At 44.6% G+C, this 21,099-nt stretch overlaps 1 protein-coding gene across 5 annotated transcripts in view; it reads right to left on the reverse strand.

Annotated features, from left to right (window-relative positions):
• Positions 1-1,879: 1,879 nt before the first annotated feature.
• Positions 1,880-21,099, reverse strand: part of Zmat3 (zinc finger matrin-type 3) — a 28,499-nt gene continuing 9,279 nt past the window's right edge. For 4 of the 5 annotated variants that reach the window (XM_036191207.1, XM_036191208.1, XM_036191210.1 and 1 more), the window contains 4 exons: positions 6,780-6,899; positions 4,981-5,147; positions 4,763-4,863; positions 1,880-3,180 (listed from right to left, as the gene is read on the reverse strand). In XM_036191207.1, coding sequence (XP_036047100.1) covers positions 2,966-3,180; positions 4,763-4,863; positions 4,981-5,147; positions 6,780-6,899 — 603 coding nt within the window. In that variant the 3' untranslated portion in view covers positions 1,880-2,965. The remainder of the gene's footprint in view (positions 3,181-4,762; positions 4,864-4,980; positions 5,148-6,779; positions 6,900-21,099) is intronic. The other variant, XM_036191211.1, reaches the window with a different exon arrangement.

A 21,099-nucleotide genomic window follows, 5' to 3' on the forward strand; every position in this document is an offset into this window, starting at 1 on the left:
CAGAGGGCATGGGCTGTAGCAGGACTTCAAAGGTAATGTCCTCTGCAGGCATGTGGATCTAGATGGAAACTGGACACTTCCTCACAGCCTTGGATCTCGGTGTTCCCACTGGCCTCTAATGAGACAGTCACAAGAATGGACAGCAGTGCTACAAATAATCAATAGAACTGAAATCTACCAATTCTGGACTAAGGCTTCCTTTGTTTAGACTTCTGTCCATCCATGACTGTGGCATATCATGAGGTTCACGGTTCCTGGAGACCAGCGGGCCAGTCCTATAGCTTCACAAAATAAAACCAAGAGAGCTCACTTAACTAACTCAGATGCCGCCATAGCTTGGTCAGACAAGGTACATACAGAGTTCATTTCATGAGAAACTGTACCATGTAGCTTCAATAGCTCTGCTATCCGCTGCCCCAGAGACAGTCGGAGTGTTTTAGACATCTGCATCACCTCTAACAATGATCTTGGCAGTTACTTGTCCACTTTCAGGGTTTAGAAACGAGCTGAATTATTGTAGGCAACCTGGAACTAGAGTGTCGTAGAACAAATGCGTCGCTCTTTTTAGTGCAAAGAAATATAGAAACAACACGATAAATCTAACATTTCTCTCTAAGAAAACCACACGTATGTGTCCCTAACATCCATTAAGGGCACTGGGAGACTAGAAACCTGAATTCACGAGGCTTGAAAACACATCAAGCCCTTAAGTCCACTGTGTTTGTACATACAGGAGGGAGGGGGGACATACAGGAGAGTGGGGGACATACAGGAGAGTGGGGGACACACAGGAGAGTGGGGGACATACAGGAGAGTGGGGGACATACAGGAGAGTGGGGGACATACAGGAGAATGGGGGACATACAGGAGGGAGGGGGGACATACAGGAGGGAGGGGGGACATACAGGAGAGTGGGGGACACAGGAGAGTGGGGGACATACAGGAGAGTGGGGGGACACAGGAGAGTGGGGGGACACAGGAGAGTGGAGGACTTACAGGAGGATGGGGGACATACAAGAGTAGAGGATACATACAGGAGGGCGGGGGACACATCCTTTGACTTCATTCCCAGAGGAAAAACTCAAAGCAGATGAATGTCACTTTTATAAAATGTAAGTCTATACCCAGAATCTTCAATGTTATTCTGAGATAAAGATGAGGTGAAATTCTCTCTGGGGTATTACATAAAACTAGGGGGCAGGGAAGCATGTATCTTCAGACACAAACACAGGGATACACAGACACACACCCCTGCAGAGAGAGCAAATGAGACTGTTAAACAATCACAGAACCAAGTGGCCGGCACAATATTTAAATTTATCAAAGAATTACATTTAGCAGCAAAATGAGCAACCAAATGGCTAACAAGATACATCCTAACTTGCCCTAAACTGACCAAGTCTGTAGATGGCCACAGAAGGGGTTCTGGAATGAGGAGTTGCAAATGGAGATCAAATCTCAAGCGAACACTGTCTTTCTTCTGTTCTGGGGGGGAAATACTTAACCAAACAGCTCTACTTTTCAAGAAACCAGCATCTCAACAGGAGAAAGTAAGTGGGTACTATTCTAGAAGCTAATCATAAAATTAACCTTTAATTATTTGTCTCAACTGATCTGGAGCAAGAATGGAAAGGAGGAGTGGCGAGCGCTTCCTTCCTCTCCATCTGTTAGCCTGGAGAATTCTCCAGGCTACCGAGGTCTCCAGTGGTGACGTAAGTCATAAAATGTGCCTTTGTCATAGTGGTAACCACTGCTTGCTGTAACCTTCTGCAGAAGCATGCTGCCCTGCGAAGCATGGCGTGCCGCTCTTACCACATGAACCAAAGTGGAAAATAGAACAGGGTGAACACAAGTTCACATAATACTCCGGTAGTCGATCTAGACAAACACTATGGCTTTTTATTTAAAAAATAAGAATCCCGTTAGAATCACTAGACACCAAAGCCGTCTGTGTTTTCAGTCTCTTCAATGAGGCAAAGACGAAAACACAAGGTCTGTGTGCTCTTCTACTGGAAATGACACTGAAACTTGATTAGCTTTTTAAAAAAGAAAACTTCCCCCGTAAGAAATAGCAGAGAGCGGTATTTTCCAGGAGTGCTCATCGCCTGCTGCGGCAGTGTCAGGACATTCACCAAACAGCCACAAGATAATGACTATCCCAGGAGTTCACATAATGACCAGTGAAAATATAATTCCAAATGGAAATCTCAAACACACCCATGCATTTCCTTGAATCATCTGAAAAATATATTTTTTAAAAAGAATATCCATCTTCAACTCATTTGACAGTCAAATCTGGGTCTCAGACGGACAGGACAGCTAGGGTGTGAGCCGAGCTCAGGAGGAGGAGGTCAAATGTGTGCAGGTCACAACTGGAGATGAAATCACGTCTTCAAAAGAACATGAGCATTCTGCAAGTGTCTGGAGTCAAAAACACCTGCATGTCAATGGCGGACGGACACACACACCACAGGGGACGCACTGTTCTTTGAGCCAAGCGCACACCCTAACCGCTCATCACAGGCGCCGGACTGTGATGCTGGCTCCCCAGGAGCGCAGGAAACGGGACTCTCTGCTTATCTCTTTCCACTATAATCTGAGGGACAAACTCAAATCAAGTCTTCCTCTAATATGCATAAAACTAGAATTGCAAAATAGATGCCGTTTTTAAATGATCATAGCTCCAAACAGGCTACTCCTGGTTAAACAGAACTTGGCCACGATAAGAAGTTATTTCTGACAGGGCAGGTAGCTCACATACTGTAAGTCGTTGGCCCAAAAGAGCATCGTGACCTAAGAAGCACACCTCCCTCCCCCACCCCGACGTGACGGCTCATGGCACCACTGCAGGTTACTCATACTAAGCAGAGGAATGGAGGAATGTATGTATCAAGGGGACCACAAAGCAAGGCAGGTTGACAGAAGGCAAAAACAGGCAGGACTAGTTTGTCCATGAGCGCGGCCGTCACTGTACATAGCCCAGATTCTCCATCTCACTCCTGTACCGCTGTTCGGACACCTTGCTCTTGTGCTGCTTGCTCTCCAGATGCTGCCGGAACTCCACCTCTTCACCAGCGCCCACGTTACACATGGAGCAGTAAAACTGGCCACTGGGAGTGACGCACATGGCGAGATCTCGCGGGATTCTCTGCCGAGAGCGGGCATGGAAGTAAGGACCTGCTGAAGCAAGAGGCAAAAGTGAGGTAGTCAATGGCTGGGAGACGACTGCAAGACCTGAGTTCAGACTCCCGGCACCACGTAAAGCCAAGCATTGTGGCCTGTGCCTGTGACCCCAGCGCTGGAACTCATTAGCAGCTAGCCCAGTCAATCAGTGAGCTCAAAAAATAAGGTAGAGAGCAAGAGAGAAAGACGATCCAAAACTGACCTCTAGCCTTTACACACACACACGCACGCACGCACGCACGCACGCACGCACGCACGCACGCACGCACATACAGATACTCAGGATGCCCATTTAGTAAAAAACAATCCACCAGTTCTTATTGTAATATATAATTCTAATTCCAATTCGGATTCTAACTTTAAATAAAGGAGAGGTGGATTTAATTACATGTGTATACAAGTTCAACCCATAAAAATAAAATGATTCTCCAGCTAGTATCAGGATACCTGCTGCAGAGACAAGCCCAGGTTCTAAATGCTTATGGCTCTTAAAAATAAATACAATGTTTAAAGACTGTAGCCAAGCATGGTAATTTGTACTTGTAATTCAGTACATGGGAGCCTGAGGCAGAAAGATTGTAGCAATTTTTAGCCAGTGCAAGCAACATAGTAAGACCCTTCACCTCAGCCCTGTCTCTGTAATTTTATTACTCTACACCCAGAACGTAATCTCTGCCACCCACATCCTAAAATGCATTTTCCTTGACATTAACATAGCTGTGGGAGGCTCCTTCGTCTCAACTAGCTTTTGAAATCCAGCCTGGTCATCTCTGTCCGTTGGTCGGCTTTGGTTATTACTAGTAATGCGCTGACTGCACTCATCAGACCACAGGGTTTTCTGTCTCTGTTTTCACTTGATATTCAGTGAACTGTTTTTGTTTTACTGTCCATACAAACAGCCTCTGCTGACATGCATAGTGTTGGAGGCTGCGGTTGCCCGGACTAGGATGAACACAGAACACTTCCATAAACACTCCATTAAATGTGCACATCACACGAACTTCATAGATAATTCTCATTTACTACCTGGTTAAAAATCGCTGCTGTTTTATATCTCCCCCGCCCCCTCCCGTAGATGAAAACTGAACCTAGTGGGAACATGTCAAGTATCTTCCTTAATCTCTCTCCACCTTATACTTTGAGACAGACTCTTGCTGGACCTGGAGCTTGCTGATTCAGCTAGACTGTTTGGCCAGTGAGCTCCAGGGGCCTGCCATCTCCACCTGAGGTTATAGGTGTGAACTGCTGTGTCTGGCTTGAGATCGAACTCAGGTCCTCATGCTTACATGACTTACACCAGCTTCCCAGCCCTCAGAAAGCCCAGTTTCTGATCTGCTTTACATATTTCTTCTGACAAATATTTTTTTTAAAAATAAGGAATTAGAAAACGCTATGATTTTAAAACCAAGATAAATAATATACTGAATAAGAAATAAAGAATACCAGAAATAAACAGCAGCCTAAACAGCCAGAAGGGCAATTCGGTAAAACAAGCGCTAACCTACTTTCTGGGGCTCTTTACTGCTATCAACTGCAGGTTTGCGAACACCTGAGAGACACATGGGAGCATGCAGGATACCTGAATTGTTCTGGACTGTGGACATATTCCTCCTGGTGGCCACTATCTTAAATTCACTCCCTTCTTTCCGGGTGCGCCTTTGCCCTGCCTCTGCAGAGTCCCTGGAGAAGAGAAATCTGAAATGAGGGAGACATCCAAACAAGGCTCCCTTTCATCTCCTCCTTTAAACAGGTTGCTCTCACATAACCATCGGCCTCAGAGGCAATGGCAACACCTACGAGAACGAGTTACTCTGAGCTTCAGACAGACGAAGTCTCTTGGCGTGGTTCTTGCCCTGGTAGTGGGCCTGTGCCACCGCAGGGGAGCTGAAGGAGGCATCACACAGCTTACAGTAGTCATTCTCTGTGGCCAGGATCACTCTGCCCCCCGGCTTGCAGGAGCCCACCTGCCAGCAAAGACACAGAAGCATTACACCTTCCCGCTCCTCCAAGATCCTTCTAAGAAACAGTCAAAGCCTAGGGCATGGCCGCAGGCAGTTGTAAGAAAAAAGTAATTCCAGGGCAAGAAATTACAATTACCTATGAACCAAAGCACCCAACTAATGTGATGCTATATCCCCTGAAGAAATGTTTTCAAAGTGTAGACATTTAGGGCAGGAGGCAGTAAGTAAGTGAGGTTAAAATCTTCCCAGAGAGAAGGAAGTCTGCTCAAAATCCCCCAATAAACACTTACTGAACACCAACTGTATACTGAGCAGCCCACCTAGACCCAAAGCTGCAAAGTTTAGAAGCTCTAGTCCTACCAACTCTCCAAACCACCCGTGGCTATATAACCAGGGAAAAAACCTAGTAAAGCCAGACAACACTTTAAAAGAAACCAAACACTGTCAGGATAAACTCCATTAGGCCAACCAAAATTACAGAGCAAACTTGGACTACAAGTGAATACATGGTTAAGACTGTGGGGACCATACCTTATCTAGAACAATTCAAGAAACAGCACTGTCTGACCTGGAAGAGAAGGTTCTCCCGGGATAGTACAGTATTTCACAAAGGCCTGTGCTAAACTAACAAGGTGAGCCAGGCTGTTTTTTAAGGAGGAAGGGAACAGCCACCGGACTCTAGAGCATCCATCCTGAAGGAATTTATAATGCAAAAACCACTCAGCTGGAAGCGCCCCTGCTGCCATTTTTAATGTATCTTATTTCCTATAAGTCTGAGGAGGAGGCTCAGCAGGGCTACCTACACACATTTTAAGCAGAAAACCACTCAGGAAAGTAACATTATACCTTGGTAGTTAGAAACACCAGGTTAAGATGACACAAAATTTTTGCTCTGCAACATTTCAAAATACCCAACATCATGGAAAGTTACTTAGCTTCTCCAGGCTTCTAATAAAGCCCCCATGAGGCCCATGCTGCTGGCCCATGGACCAAGCTTTGAATAATAAGGCCAACACTTCCAAGTAAAGGCAAATACTAAATGAGGCCAGGACCAGCACTAGAGCGAAGCCAATTATAAACTTATCTAGTGTGCAGGATTTAAGACAGTATCAAAAGCACTCAAGATAAGTAATCCTTTAGTGGAATCTTTTAGATTTTAATTTATGCATTCAAGTTTGCTGACTACACATATGGTGTGCATCACGTGTACGTGTTGCCCTCAAAACAGACGAGGAACTCAAGTTACAGACAATTGTGAGCCACCATGTCGGTGCCTGGAACAGAATCCAGGTCCCTCTGCAAAAGCAGTAAATGTTCTTAACCACTGAGCCATCTCTCCAGCCCTTAAATTCTTTCCCCTAGCGCAAAGCCTAGATATCATCACATGGTCATTTAACCTAGAATTCTAAAAGACATAAAAATAGACATAACAATATTTTTCCATCATCTCACACATCACGGTCAAGTCCAATGAGAGATCTCAAGGTTCAAAAGTGTTGGCAGACACAGTTCAAGGAGTTAAGAGTACCAAGAACCTTTCAGGGTGTTGCCCAGACTGGCCCTGACAGACACAGTCACAGGACCTGTACTCATGACCACATGTATGTGACAGCCTCTTCACACTGTGCTGCTCACCTGCAGAGGGACAGGAACGAGGGGTGTGGCTACAGGCTCTGGCACACTGCTCACCCTGGCTGGAGGAGGACAGCTGTTGGCTGCATAATAATTTCGAAGTTTCTTGCCATGATTTTTACCCTAGAGGTAAACACAAAGAGGACAGCTTATCAGAGGCAATCAGCACACTCACACAGGTATGCAGTCTTTCCTGAACACCCAGGACAACAGACCCTCGACAGATCTGACTCCAGCGAATCTACCATACGCTAGAGTCTGCTGCTATGGTAAACACCATGACCAAAAGCAACTTGGTGGAGAAAGGGGTTTATTTCAGCTTACACTTCCAGGTCATAGTGCATCACTAAGTCAGAGCAGGAACTTAAGTAGGGCAGGAACTCAAGCAGAAACCATGGAGGAACACTGCTTTCTGGCTTATTCAGTGGCTCATGTTCAGGCTTTCTTATACAGCCCAGATTCACCTGCCTAGGTAAAGATGGCACCACCTGCTGTGGCCTAGCTCCTAATCATCAATCAAGATAACCTCTCAGACATGACCACAGATCAACCTGATGGAAGCGATTCTTCAATTGAGGTTCCCTCTTCCCAGGGGTTGCGTCAAGGTGACAATAATAACTAAGCAGGATATAGTCTATCATTTGGTTCTAAGAGAACAGTTATATTCATCTGGAGAAGATGAAAGACAGAGGCCAAAAAAATTAACTTCTTCTAAGTTTCTAGAGAAGCCCTGCACTCCACAGTGCCACATCCTCCCTGAAGCTGGTCCCCATTCACACACCACTGTGTCCATAAGACCTTACGATGTCTGATCTAACTGACTTCAGAATATGAGATGCTAATCCAATCATTTTACAAAAATAGCACTTACGCAGCATCACTTCATACAGAGGACTTTGATGAGCCTCAGTTCATTCACTGCTCATAGAAACCTTGTAAGAATCTGCTGGGATCACCCATGCCTCACAGAGGATGAACCACAGTGGGGTGGGCACACACCTTCAGAAGGAAACACCAGCAGAGCCACGGCTTGAAACCTTCTCAGCACAGCCCTTACCACACATCATGGTGACTTGTGGCTGCACTATGAACTTCTGCCAAGTCAGAATGGTCTTTCTTACCATGCTGGGGTTGGTTTTTTTTTTTTTTTTGGTTGTTGTTGTTTGTTTGTTTGTTTGTTTGTTTTAGTTATAATTCACACAACTATATTCCTTGAGCTAATAAATAAAAACTGGTGGCACCATTCAGAAGCCCTCTGGTGGGGCTGAGAGATGGCACAGAAATGAAAAGAGCTTGCCACTGCTATAGAGAACCTGGGTTCAGTTCCCAGCACCCACATCAGCAGCTCACAATAACTGCAGTTCTAGGAGACTGATGACCTCTTTTGGCCTCTGTAAACTCCTACACACACGATGTACATACATTCATGCAGGCATACACACATAAATAAAAGTAAAATCTTTAAAAGCACTCTGAGTAAGGGTGAGACAGTTCATCACTTGTTAAACCATCTTGTAAAATTTAAGCCTACATACCAACATTTACCATCTGCTACCTGCTAACTCCTAAGGACCAGCACAGAGCCAAAAGACAGCTAAGTTCCATCCCCTGACATCCAAATGCTCTAGCTATACCATCCCTGAAGAATTACCAGAGTCAAGTTTACGGTCCCTCTATGGTTGTACCTTCAATGAGCTCTTAGCAGCATACCACCACTGATCTCCCTCCTTCTGGAAATAGTCCCTCTCGGCACATTCTGTTTTCTGTGGCCCTCTCTTTCCTCTTCCCCCTCTCCTCCTCTACCAGACCTTGAGTTCTGCGGGGCCCCAGGCCCACCCTTGGCTCTCCTCTCTCTGTGCTTCAACTCTAGCTCTTTACCTGGCCTCACAGCTTTCTAAGACAATGAATAGATGTGGGAAAGGGGGGGAGTGGGCGTGTCCTTTGCTGTTGTTTTGAGGCAGTCTCTCATAGTACAGGCTGGCTTGGAACTCACTATAGAGCTGAAGATGACCTTGAGAGCATTATCCCCGGGCCTCTACCTCAGGTGTGCCACATTACATCTAGTGTTTGTGGTACAGATCAACCCACGGCTTTGTGCACACATTCACCAACTGAGCTACAACCCAGCACTACGACAATGAACAAATTTAGGGGTCCCCAGAATATGGCTGCATCTCTGACCTTCAGACTCACATTCCCAAATACCTTCTTGTCAGCCACACTCTGGGGTCTTAAAAGGAACATCAACTTTACCCTTGAGTCCTTCTAACAGGGCATTTCATCACCACCCAAGTCCTCCACATGTCCATAAATGCCACCACCCACCCATTGCTTGAGAAAAGTGTTGAGGCCCCTCCTGAGCTTGAATCCACACTTCTGTAAACCTGGCACACCTAATCTACTGACAAGTCCTGTGGGCCTGCCTCCAAACACCTCTCCAGCCACTCCATTTCTCTCAGTTACACCAGCTATATAGTGACTCAAACTACCAGCACCTTGTACATGCAGCCACAGCTCCACCCTTTGTAATTCTCAGAAACCAGTGATGATTGAAGGCATAAATCAAACCATGTAGCCTGCCTCTCTTAATCAATATTAATCCAGTATTGGCTGGGTATGTACTCAGCAGGGGAATGCTTGCCCAGCATGGGCAAGTTCCTAAGTTTGATTCTCCAGCACCACAAAGACCATCTACCAATGTCTCACTGCCAGATCTTTTAAGGCCTGACCCACCCACCTCCCATACCTCCCCAAATCCTCTCCCTGCTAGCCATTCTCCTGTCTTACTGGCCTGCTTTTCTGAGCTGCTGGCTTCAGGGCCCTTGTCCTACTGTGGCTTCTGCCCAGGAAGTAGCTAGCTCTTTCAGACTTCTGCAAGGCTGGATCGCTCTCATCGTGAAGTGTCAACTCGTAACACGTGACTCATGAATGGACCACAGCTGCCCCTGCCTGCCGCACATGCATAAATGTGTCCATCACATTACCACATCACCTGACTTCACTTTAACTTAGAACCACTCACCACAGCCCCAAATCATATGATTTGTTTTTCTTTTTCCCTCCTCTGAAATGTAGAGTCCTTAAAAATAAGGACCTCTCCCATTCTGCTTTCTTTCATGCCTCGAATGCTTTCTGACACACAACAGGTAACCAATAATAAAGATTCAGGTATTCTGGCAGGAATAACTTTTAAAAAGAAGATGAAAACTAGGAAAGCATGGGGGTGCTTATTTCTGCCTGAGCCAGGGAGGCTTCTCTGAAAAGGTGAGACCATGTCACCTCTGGACAAGTCCCGAAGCACTTTCACTAAGATCAGGAACAAAGCCCTGTCTGCCCACACTCTCCATCCCTGTTCAGTAGAGCACTTGACGTCTTAGCTAGAGCAGTGAGACAACGCATGGAGAACAAGAGGGCACAGACAGGACAGGAACCCAAGGTGAGTAAGTCAGAACCAAGGGAGCTGGGGACTTGAAAAGACACAGATCAAAAGGGGTCACTTCCATGGAGCAACACTAGAGGAGAGGTCAAGCGGGGTGGGTTAAGGAAGGCTGTAAAGCAAGCAGTGGAGGGAACAGCATAGACTGCCCAGAAGAGCTCCCCGAGAGAAGGGGCCACCGCAGGGGCAGAGGAGGGAGACACAGAGCAAGGGGAAATGGAGTCACTGGAACACTTTTTTAAAGACATAATGGGAGATGGTCGTGTTGGAACATGCCTTTTATCCCAGCACTGAGGTAGCAGAGGCAAGTGGATCTCTGTGAGTTCAAGGCCAGCCTTGTCTACATAGTGAGTTCCAAGCCAAGCAAGGCTACGTAGTGAGGGCCTATCTCACAAACCAAACAAACAAACAAAAGAGTCATGGTGTCACACCTGTAATCCCACTAGTTGGGAGGCTGAGGAAAGAGGTCTCACAAGTTCCGGGCCTGCCTGGGTAACAGGTAACACAGTCCAAGAATGGAGTCATGGGAGGGGAATTCCGAGTGCTTATGAGAAAACCCCAAGAAAAGAAGATGCGTCTGTGACCTTAGTTCCTTCAAAACACAGAACTGTTCTTGGACTGTGTTCTGTGCCCCTCCCAGGTGTGGTGGGTGGAGTGAGCTGACTTCAGTTGATGTTATTCATGTGCCTCTATGAAAAACACGTCTTTGCCACTGTGACTGTACACTTCACTCAACGACCCTTTGTAACACTCAGAGGGTATGTTGTCTGATTCTCTAAATAAAGCTGGCTATTGCACGAGATGTTTGTCTGCCTTGTGTTTGGGCCCTGCTCTCCCAGGTTCATGCCGCCAACGAGAGCAGTAAACACAGGAGTATCTCAAAACAAAGAATTGAGAAGGGGTTGGGGCACAGCTCAGTGGTGAGAGCACAGGCCTCACAGGAACAAAGTCCTGGTCCATCCCCATCACCACCCCTTCCCGTCAACACTATTTGGCAAGCCCCACTGTAATTAACAGTCACTGCAGACGAGAATCATCAGTAACGCACCTAAAGTGTGATGAGAAATAAAAACGCACATGTGGTCTCAAAATGGTCTCCATATGATCCTTAGTCAACAGATAAACAGTGTCTTTTCCAAGGAGATCCTTGTAGGCACCACCTTAATTGAGAGATAATTAACACCATAAGAACCACTCATGACTCATGCAGCAGGAAGGACCCACAGTATCGTGTCTGTAGTACTACAGCCAAAAAACACACAACCTGAACTCAGGTAAACAAGGCAAGGTCTGGAACCTCCACATAACACTTCTTCAAAAACTGTAAGATCATTACAGAAGACAAAGAGGAAGAAGAGGAGGTGGTGGAGGACTGGACTGTCCAAGTTAAAGAAACCATTAAAATTACACGTCAGTTTTCATTTGGGGTTGGACTCCAGAGGCAGGAGGGGCTAGGTGTAGCCAGCAGGGGAAACAGAAACAGTTAAGCGCAGAGCACACAAGGTTTCCACCAGTGTTGGCTCTCTGGTTGGCTTCGGTTGAGTTTGTTGCTGCTTCTACAGGCTAGGTAGCTCAGGCTGGCTTGGAACTCACTGGGAAGCCAAGCTGAGCATGAAACCACCCTGTCTCCACCTCCCAAGTACTAGGCTTATCTGCATGCCACATACCCCACAAAGTATTTGTTTCTTAGTGTTGATAATTGTACTTTTATGTAGACTATTTACTTGGGGAAACTGGATGAAGCACAAGTCTAACACGACTCAAACTAAAAATAGTAATAATGTTTTCCAGAGCCTAAGAAAGTGCCACAACAGGGGACAATCATCCACTTGGAGAATCCATGACATCATGCCCCTTGCACCCAGGGACCATCCTGCAGCATTAAAAACAACATCAGGCACAAGGAGCTGTTTGAACTACCTGATACAGACTGACTTGAAGGTGCTGTGTCAAAAATCGCCATCCTTAAAAGACTAATGGATGTCTCTCTAATATCACATATCAGACACGTGAGACTACAAAAATCAACACCAGTGTCACTCTCAAGTTCACTTATTAACTGACATCCTATTAAAAACGGATGCTTTGAAAAGGAATAATTAATCAGGAGAACCTCACTATTTAAAAAATAAAACCAGCCAGGTAAGATGACACACACTTTTAAGTTCAGCACTTGGGAGGCAAAGGCAAGCAGATCTCTGTGATACAAGGACAACTGGGTCTGTGGGAGTCCATTTCCAGGTTCCTCGTGGCTTTACCCAGCAGGTCTGCACAGAATGGATGCATGATTGGACCACGGGCCGAGTGCAGGTGTCTGAGACAGTCTGCACTCGGCTGTGCTGGGGCAGGTCTTTTGCTCCACCCCTTAGCATCTCTATAAATACCCTAGGGCAGAGACATCAGGGCCTGTTGGAAAAGGTTCCGGCCCTCTCGAGGCTATCCTTTATTTTCTACCTGTTTATCTCCACCCTCCAAATCCTTCTATCTAATATTTCCTGCTGCTCACACTCAAGAAAACTCTGGGGAACTGTGGGGGTGGTGGATAATCCCCTCACCCCGCACGGGCCTACTGAGTTCCAGGACAACCAAGGCTATATAATGAGACCCCATCTCAAAAAAAAACAAATAATTAAATAAAACTCAAGATAGAATTTCAAATCAAGGTCACTTCTAAAATTAAAAATAAATGAAGTAATAATTAGAAAGGAAGAAACAGGTAATGCAGCCCACCATCACCCCTCAGTTTCACTTTGATATCACACTATATTACACAGAAAACTCCAGGAAAAGAGATTCACACATTTTTAAATGCTTGTAATTATGAGCAGTGTGGTAAAATGCCCAGCTTCATCTGCCTAGATGGGACTCATCTTTTCCTCTGGTCTACCTATGCTCAACCTGCTACTGTAACCTCAGTCCTTAGTCACCAACCGGGTGATGGATGTCACTGTATCACAATACCTGTGTGCCAGGAACCTCATTTCACTTAATGATGGCACCACGGTATAAGCACTACAATGCTGGCATTCATGTAAGACAGAGAGAAGCTGGTAAGCACTTGCTTGAAGTGAAAAGGAAAAGTTCTCAACTAGACAAGGAAGGAAAAATAATGTTCCGGGATGGCTTGTATCTATGCTGAGGACAGATTTATCAATGAATTGTGAAGGAAGAAAAGTGTTGTGGAATATTAGTTTAAGGTGTGTTACAGTCATTTATGTTGTGGAACATTTGTTTAATGATGCAAAGATGTGTTGCATTATTTTATGTTGCATCTGTTCAACTCTGTGAAGCTGCATTACTTTGCCTGTCTAAAACACCTGATTGGTTTAATAAAGAGCTGAATGGTCAATAGCTAGGAAAGAAAAAGGATTGGCAGGGCTGGCCAGCAGAGAGAATAAATAGGAGGAGAAATCTGGGGAAGAGAGGATCAAGGAGTCAGAAAAGAAGGGGGCAGCCACCCAGCTGCTACACAGCCAGACACGGAGTAAGAAGGAAAGAAAAGAGCCGGGAGGTGGTGCACGCCTTTAATCCCAGCACTCGGGAGGCAGAGCCAGGAGGATCTCTGTGAGTTCAAGGCCAGCCTGGGCTACAAAGCGAGTTCCAGGAAAGGTGCAAAGCTACACAGAGAAACCCTGTCTCAAAAAAAAAAAAGAAGGAAAGAAAAGATATACAGAAATAGAGAAAAGTAAAAGCCCAGAGGCAAAATGTAGATGGGATAAGTTAAGAAAAGCTGGCTAGAAACAAGCCAAGCTAAGGCCGAGCATTTATAAGTAAGAATAAGCCTCTGTGTATTTACTTGGGACCTGGGTGACAGGCTCCCCAAAGAGCCAAAGAGTAAGAGTAAAAATATAATCAACAATGAGAAAGTTCATGCTAGAACCACTGCCACCCTCAAACTACAGAAGTTACAGTCATGTGCACACATGTGTAGTTAAACTTGTGAATGCATATGTAGGAAAACATAATACATATAGAGTGGTACCATCCACAGTGCCTGGCAACCCTGGAGGAGGGTCATAGAATGGTACCCCCAGGGATAAACAGAGATACTGCATAAAAATAGCAGTCAAAAATCCAAAATATATAAAGTATTTATTAGTATATCACTATATTTTAATAAATGGGGTGGGGGTGCAAGAAGAAAGCCATCAGTCAAGGGACAGAGATTATAAGGTTCCCAGAAGGGGGATGGGGGGAATAGAGGATATATTTTTAAAAAATTGAACCATCTCTAAAGCTAAGACAATGGATAAAAATAGATGGAAGGGATCCACTAGTGCTGTCCAGAACAAATTTTAAAGACACAGACACAGACACGTCCATCAATGTGAAATTTCAGACTCAACAAATAAAAAGAAGTCTAAAACCTTACAGGGTTTGAAAGAAAAGGGCCCCCACAGGGAGTGGCACTATTAGGAAGTGTGTTGGAGGAAGTACATCACTGAGCGGGTGAGCTTTAAGGTCTCTTTTGCTCAAGCTTCCCTCAGTGTGACTGTCAATCAGCTTCCTGTTGCCTGTAAGATGTAGCAAACTCAGCTCCACCACCATGTCTACCTGCACACTGCCAAGCTCTCTGCATAAAATAGGAAAAAAACCTGGAGGAAGGTTTCTCTTCAATATTAGATGAATCTAAACAATGCAAAATGGGCTTTAATTATCAACCTAGAGCTAAGCTATGTTTCACTATGAAACAAAATGCAGACACTTTTTTGAAATATAAGAGCTGAGAAATCTTTACTTCCTGTTACTCCCTCATATTTAAAAGTGAGGTTTGTTGGTGTCTTAGTTAGGGTTTCTATTACTATGATAAAACACCAAGACCAAAAGCAACTTAAAAAAGGAAGCATTTACTTCATCTTATAGTTTATAGTCCATCACTGAGGAAGTCAGCAAGAACTGAAGCAGAAGCCATGGAGGGATGCTGCACACTGGCTTGCTCCCCAGGACTTGATCAGCCTGCTTTCTCATACCATTCAAGACCAGCTGCCCAGGTATAGCACTAGGCCCTTGCACATAAACCATTTATCAAGAAAATGCCCCCCTACAGCTTTGCCTACAGACAATTATAGAGGCATTTTCTCAGGCGAGGCCCTTTTCCCACATGACTCCAGCTTGAGTCAAGGTAACATAAAATGAATGAACACAGGATACACAGTTATGTTTGTTCTCTCTTCCTTGGACACTGTGACTATATTATACTCTGAATAAACAAAATGGGGGTGGGGAGCAAGAAAAAAGAAAATAATATTTAGAAAATAGTTGGCCGAGGAACAGTTGACAGGTATGGAGCAACCCAGAGGGCAAAAGGGTAAAAAAAAAAAATGGCATAAGATAGAGATGTACATTAAAAAAGGAGGATTCTCTGAGATAATATGGGTGGGAGTTTGTGAAGGGGCCCATAACAAACATGATATCAGAGAAAGAAGGAAAAGAAAAGCAACTAAAAACTCCCGGAAATAGGAAAGGCTACACAAGGAGTCAGGATCCAAATGTGAAACAACCCATACAAATCACAAGGGCGAACCAGTGGGCCTCACACATGATTAAAAACAGGAAAAGACTGAAGAGGTGATACAGGGAGGGAAGAGAATAAAGGATTTCTTTAGGGCACATGCTTCTTCTTCCTGCTTTCAAGAAACCTAATAGAAAGTCAAGGAAAAGTGACACAATTTCAAGTTTATGATACACATATGGATCAAAATAAAGAAGACATCCTTGTGAGCGATTTCGATGCTATTCACGTGAACACCTGAGTACCTGGGGTCCGACCCTAGGGGAAAACAGAAGGAAACAGCTGCACTGGACAGTGTTTCTCCACTCACAAGGAGGCCAAGGCCCAAGGTCAGTCTTCAACAGCTGGAACCAACCTGTAAACAGAGCGTGAAACACTTATTTTGATAATAGACTAGACAAAATTATAATCAATCTTCCTAGTGTAAACCATAAAACTGCGGCCAGTCCAAGCTGAGGGCTAGAAAGAAGAAAAGACAGACTGTATGGAAAACGTCAGCAAGCATCCCACTGTGTCATCACAGTAAGGTCTTGGTTCCACAGACACGACTTTGAGGAAAAAGATATTTTCTTAAATTGTTTAAGAGGGAAAGTGTTACCAGTATCAAATGTCACCAAGATGTTAAGACAGACTCAACTAGATTTGGCCTACAAAATCACTGGTGACCCCTAAAGAACCAGGAGATATGGTGGAAAGGGGGAGGGGCAGAAAGAATTTAACAGCCAGAGAGCGGGAAGGAGAGCCATGAAATGTCACCTTCTGAACATGCACTCAGGAACTTAGAGCAGCTGTAGCTACCTTCAGAAGACTTACACCAGATCGAGCCAATTAACATCCCGGCATGGATGTGATGAGATTCACAAGTTCCCACCTGCAGCTGAGAAGTTATTGGCAGTTGATAGCTTCTGGTGGGGTGGAGTCATTTTTTCTGATGTGTGGACTCTATGAAGTCGTCCAATTCCCAGTGGACATGCAGTTTGGGCCCCATACCCAAACACATCAGTAGCTCATTTTTTAAAAGGAAAATAAATAAATAAATAAATAAATAAATAAATAAATAAATAAGAATCCATGAAGTCGGGAGGGGCTCGAGGAAGGAATGGGAGGTAAATATAATCAAAATACATTGTGTATACAGATCTGAAAACTCAATGAATGAATAAAACAGTATGTATTAAAAATAATGAGCTGGCCATGGTGGCACACACCTCTAATCCCATCCCTTGGGAGACAGAGGCAGGTGAATCTCTGGGAGTTAAAAACCAGCCTGGTCTACAGAGTGAGTTCCAGGACAGCCAGCGCTACAAAGTGAGACAGTCTTAAAAAAACCAAAGTATCCTTGGCAGCAGGACCAGGACTTATCCCAGGTGCACGAACTGGCTTTTTGGAGGTGTCCCTGTGGTGGAATACCTTGCTCAGCCTTGATACAATGGGGAGGGGCTAGGCTCTCCTTCAGTTTGGTATGCCAGACTTTGTTGTCTATCATGGGAGGCAGTGGATGGGGTAGAGCAGGAGGGAGGTGAGGAGGCGGGAGAAGGGGAGGGAGGAGGAACTGGGGCTGATATGTAAAATGAAAAAAATTTTAATAAATAAATATATTTTTAAAAAAACAAAGTAAATAAATATAAAAATATATAAATAATGGTGAGAAATAAAAAGAAAAAAGACATGAAGGTGGGAGAGGGATTGCTGAAAAGGGACAGAGGGGAGTTAGTGGAGAAACTTGGGGTCGCTATGGCCAAGATACATTGTATATGTATGAAATTTCTGAAGAATAAACAATAATTTTTCTTAAAAAGAAAAAAGTAAAGGGAAGGTTGCTGTTGGTATTTCAATATATTCAGAAGAGACCTAGCCTTTTTTTTAATATATAATCTGAAAGTAAAAAGATGGGGACAGCTGGCAAAATCCAGAGCACAGGATGGAGAGTCCAACTGGTTCCGAGCAAGGATGTCTCTTGAAGGGGGAAATGAGAAGCGGATGGACTCAGCTGGAGAGGCAGCAGGCTGCCAGGATCCAGATAATAACTGGATAAAGAGAGCTGCTGTCCCCTAACAGAGCCAAAGCAAGGACTGGAAGCCCTTGCCATGTGGTGATCCAGACAGCAGAACCAGAGAACTAGCAAGGGTTCCTCCTCAGGTAAATGCACCAAGCTCACAGACTTCCAGCGTAGTAAAAATCACATTTGTACCTAAGGATCACTTTCTATGACCTCATCTATTGGTTGAATTATTCTCATGAGGACCCTTTACGATACTCACTCAGGGTGTAGGACCTATATATACTCCTGTAATTCAGCTGCTGGGGAACTGAGGCAGGACAACTGTGAGTTCAAGTCCAACGGGCAACTTGGTGAGATCTTGTCTCGAAATCAAAGGTTTAAAAGGCCGGAGATGTAGTTCAGTAGTAAAGTACTTGCCTAGCATGTACAGGGCACTAGGTTTAATCACCAGAGCTGCCCAAGCAAACAGATAAACTGGTGTCTAGATGTAGGACAGCATCTTTGGAGAAAGACTAGGGATGAAGTTTTATTTACTTATACAAGATCCTAGTCACTATCACTGCAGCTGCAACAATGAGACCACTGCATTTCTTCACTTAGTACAGCTCTTCTAACGCAAAAAATAAAATATGGTTCTGCCTTATTTGTGCTGGTTGGGTTTTGTCAACTTGACACAACCTAGACATATCTGAGAAGAGGGGATCTTAATTAAACAAATCCTTAATTAAGATGGCCCTTCAGGCAAGTCTATGGGGCATTTTCTTGATTAACAATTGATGAGGAAGGGACCAGGCCACTGGGGCGATGCCAACAGAGGGCAGTTGGTCTTGGGGTATATAAAAAAGCAAACTGAGCAAGCTAAGAGGAGGAAGACAATAAGGAACATTCTTCCATGTCCTCTGCATCAGTTCCTGCCTTAAGTTCCTGCTCTGACTTCCCTCAGTGACAGATGTGACCTGGGAGCTGTGAGGTGAAATACCACCCTCCAACTTAATTTTAGTCATGGTGTTTTATCACAGCAATGGAAACCTAAGACATAAACTGGTATCAAGAGTGGGGTATTGCTGTGACAGGCCTGACTATATTGTTCTGGAGAGGACTGTGGAAGGACTTTTATGGGAACTTAGAAGCTGATGCTGAGATGAACGCAGAGGATGGAGGCCTGGCTTGTGAATTTCAGAGGGAACCATCTCTATCAGGGATATTCGTTGTTCTGACTTAAGAATCTGCAGCTCTGGTCAGCTGAAACTGAAGAATTCAGTGTGATAAACAAGAGACCAGAACCACTAATGTAAAACCTTTTTTTTGTTAGGACACTGGATGCTGGTCAGTACCTAGCACTGGCAGCCTAACTTGGTAATGTGTAACTTTCTCAAGTGATGCTGGTCTTGATGGCATGAAGGGGTCAAAGGGAGCAGCTGAGGCTTGGCACTGTGAGAGGTGAGAAGAGGCTACTGGTGAAGGTGAAGCCTCAGTTGTAGCAGAAGCTCCAGGACTGAAGGGTCATGAAGAGAAGCTGAGGTGTGTCACCATGTGGCAGAGTCAAAGTCTCTGAAGAGAGCCCAGGACAGGCTTTTGGTGAAGGTGTGGTCCATCTCCAGTGGAAACACCAGCACTTTGGAGACGCCAGTGCCATGGGAGGACCACAGCTGCAGCTGTGGACTGGAGCCCGCCTGAGCCTGTGAGACAAGCCATATGTGCTGTGGACAGCAGAGCTGAGACCTGCAGCTGCTCAGGCCTTTGGAGCCCAGAAGACCATGAGTCCCAGATGTCGGACGCAGAGCTTCACGCTGTTGGACTTCAATCTCGATTTGATTTTGAATGTTAACTGTGCCCTGATTCTTTCCTCTGGGAGTAGGCAAGTATTAAGTTGTTTTTTTTTTGTTTTTGTTTTTTTTTCCTATTTTACAGGAACCCACAGCTCTGAGGCTCATCTCAGAAAGTCTTTAGCTATTTTAGAGGGACTTTGAATTTAAAAACAAAAACAAAAAAAACCTTGGACCTTTAAAGTATTGAAAATTTTAAAGACTAAGGGACTTTTCACATTATACTATCATTTTCACATAATTTAAATTATAACATTAATATGAGATTGTGGGGATGAATAAGAAAAGACAGGTTATGTTTTAAAAAGTGATGTATGTTAAATGACAAGTGCTGGTTTTTCATCAACTTGACACAACCTTGACTATCTCAATTGAGAAAATGCCTTCAGAAGATTGGCCTGTACAGAAGTCTATAGAGCATTTTCTTGATTCATGATTGACAGAAGGGCCCACCCACTGAGGGAGGGACCACCCTTTGCAGATGATCCTGGGGTGTAGAAAGTATAAGAAAGCAAACTAAGCAAGCCATGAGGATGGAGCCAATAAACAGCATTCCTCCACTGTCTCTGCTTCAGTTCTTACTTTCACTCAGTGACGGAGTGTAACCAGGGAGCGGTAAGCTGAAATAAATGCCCTCCCACCCGTCTTTGATCAGGGTGTTATATCACAGCAACAGAAAAACTAAACAAAACATTCTAAACAACAGGAACCCATCTCAACAAATCAGTACTTACTAACATAAAATATTCAATTCTCACACTCCTGCAAGCAAAAATAATAGCTGGTGCTTTATAGATATTGACTAGGGAAAGGTTTTCTAGTCTAAAGCAATAATCAGGATTCCAGCCCAGATCTGTCATGATTCCTAAATCCTAGACCACTTAGAAAAATGCACAAACCACCCCAAACCCAAAGAGTATTCTGACCATTCCTAGTTCATTTGGGTAAGAAAAATTTGAAAACATAAAAATTAGCTGAGGGCTGGAGAGCGAGTTCAGCAGCTGAGAGTGTTTCCTCTTGCAGAGGACCCAAGGATGGTCCCCAGCACCCATACAGTGACTCACACTCCCCAGTAACTCCAGTCCCAGGGAAGCCTGCATCCTCTCTGACCTCAGCAGGCACTAGGCAAACACATAGTACACAAATATACATGCAGCCAGAGCACACATACGCATAAAATAATAAAGTTAATTTGTAATTAAAAATCAACTGAGATGAGAAACACTGACATCCATGCAATCCTGGACGGTTGATGTTAAATTGTGTATAAATCTGTTGAGTACTGTAATGGAACCAAAATCCTGCAGGCTGAGAATGAATAGGAAGTAAAGGCCTTTATGGTCCAATCATACCAGGCCAAACTCTGAAAACAGCAGAGGGAAGAGAAATGGGAAAGTTGCCGCTATTTTAATACATACGGAAGATCCAACCGCAGCATGTGTACATTACTGAATAAGCAGAAGCCAGTTGATGCAGTGTCTTCCTCCATTGCTCTCCACCTTATTATTGTCTGAGGTAGGATCTCCTCCTGAACCTGGAGCTCGCCC

The sequence above is a fragment of the Onychomys torridus genome, chromosome 6 (assembly GCF_903995425.1).
Source record: "Onychomys torridus chromosome 6, mOncTor1.1, whole genome shotgun sequence".
Lineage (NCBI taxonomy): Eukaryota > Metazoa > Chordata > Mammalia > Rodentia > Cricetidae > Onychomys > Onychomys torridus.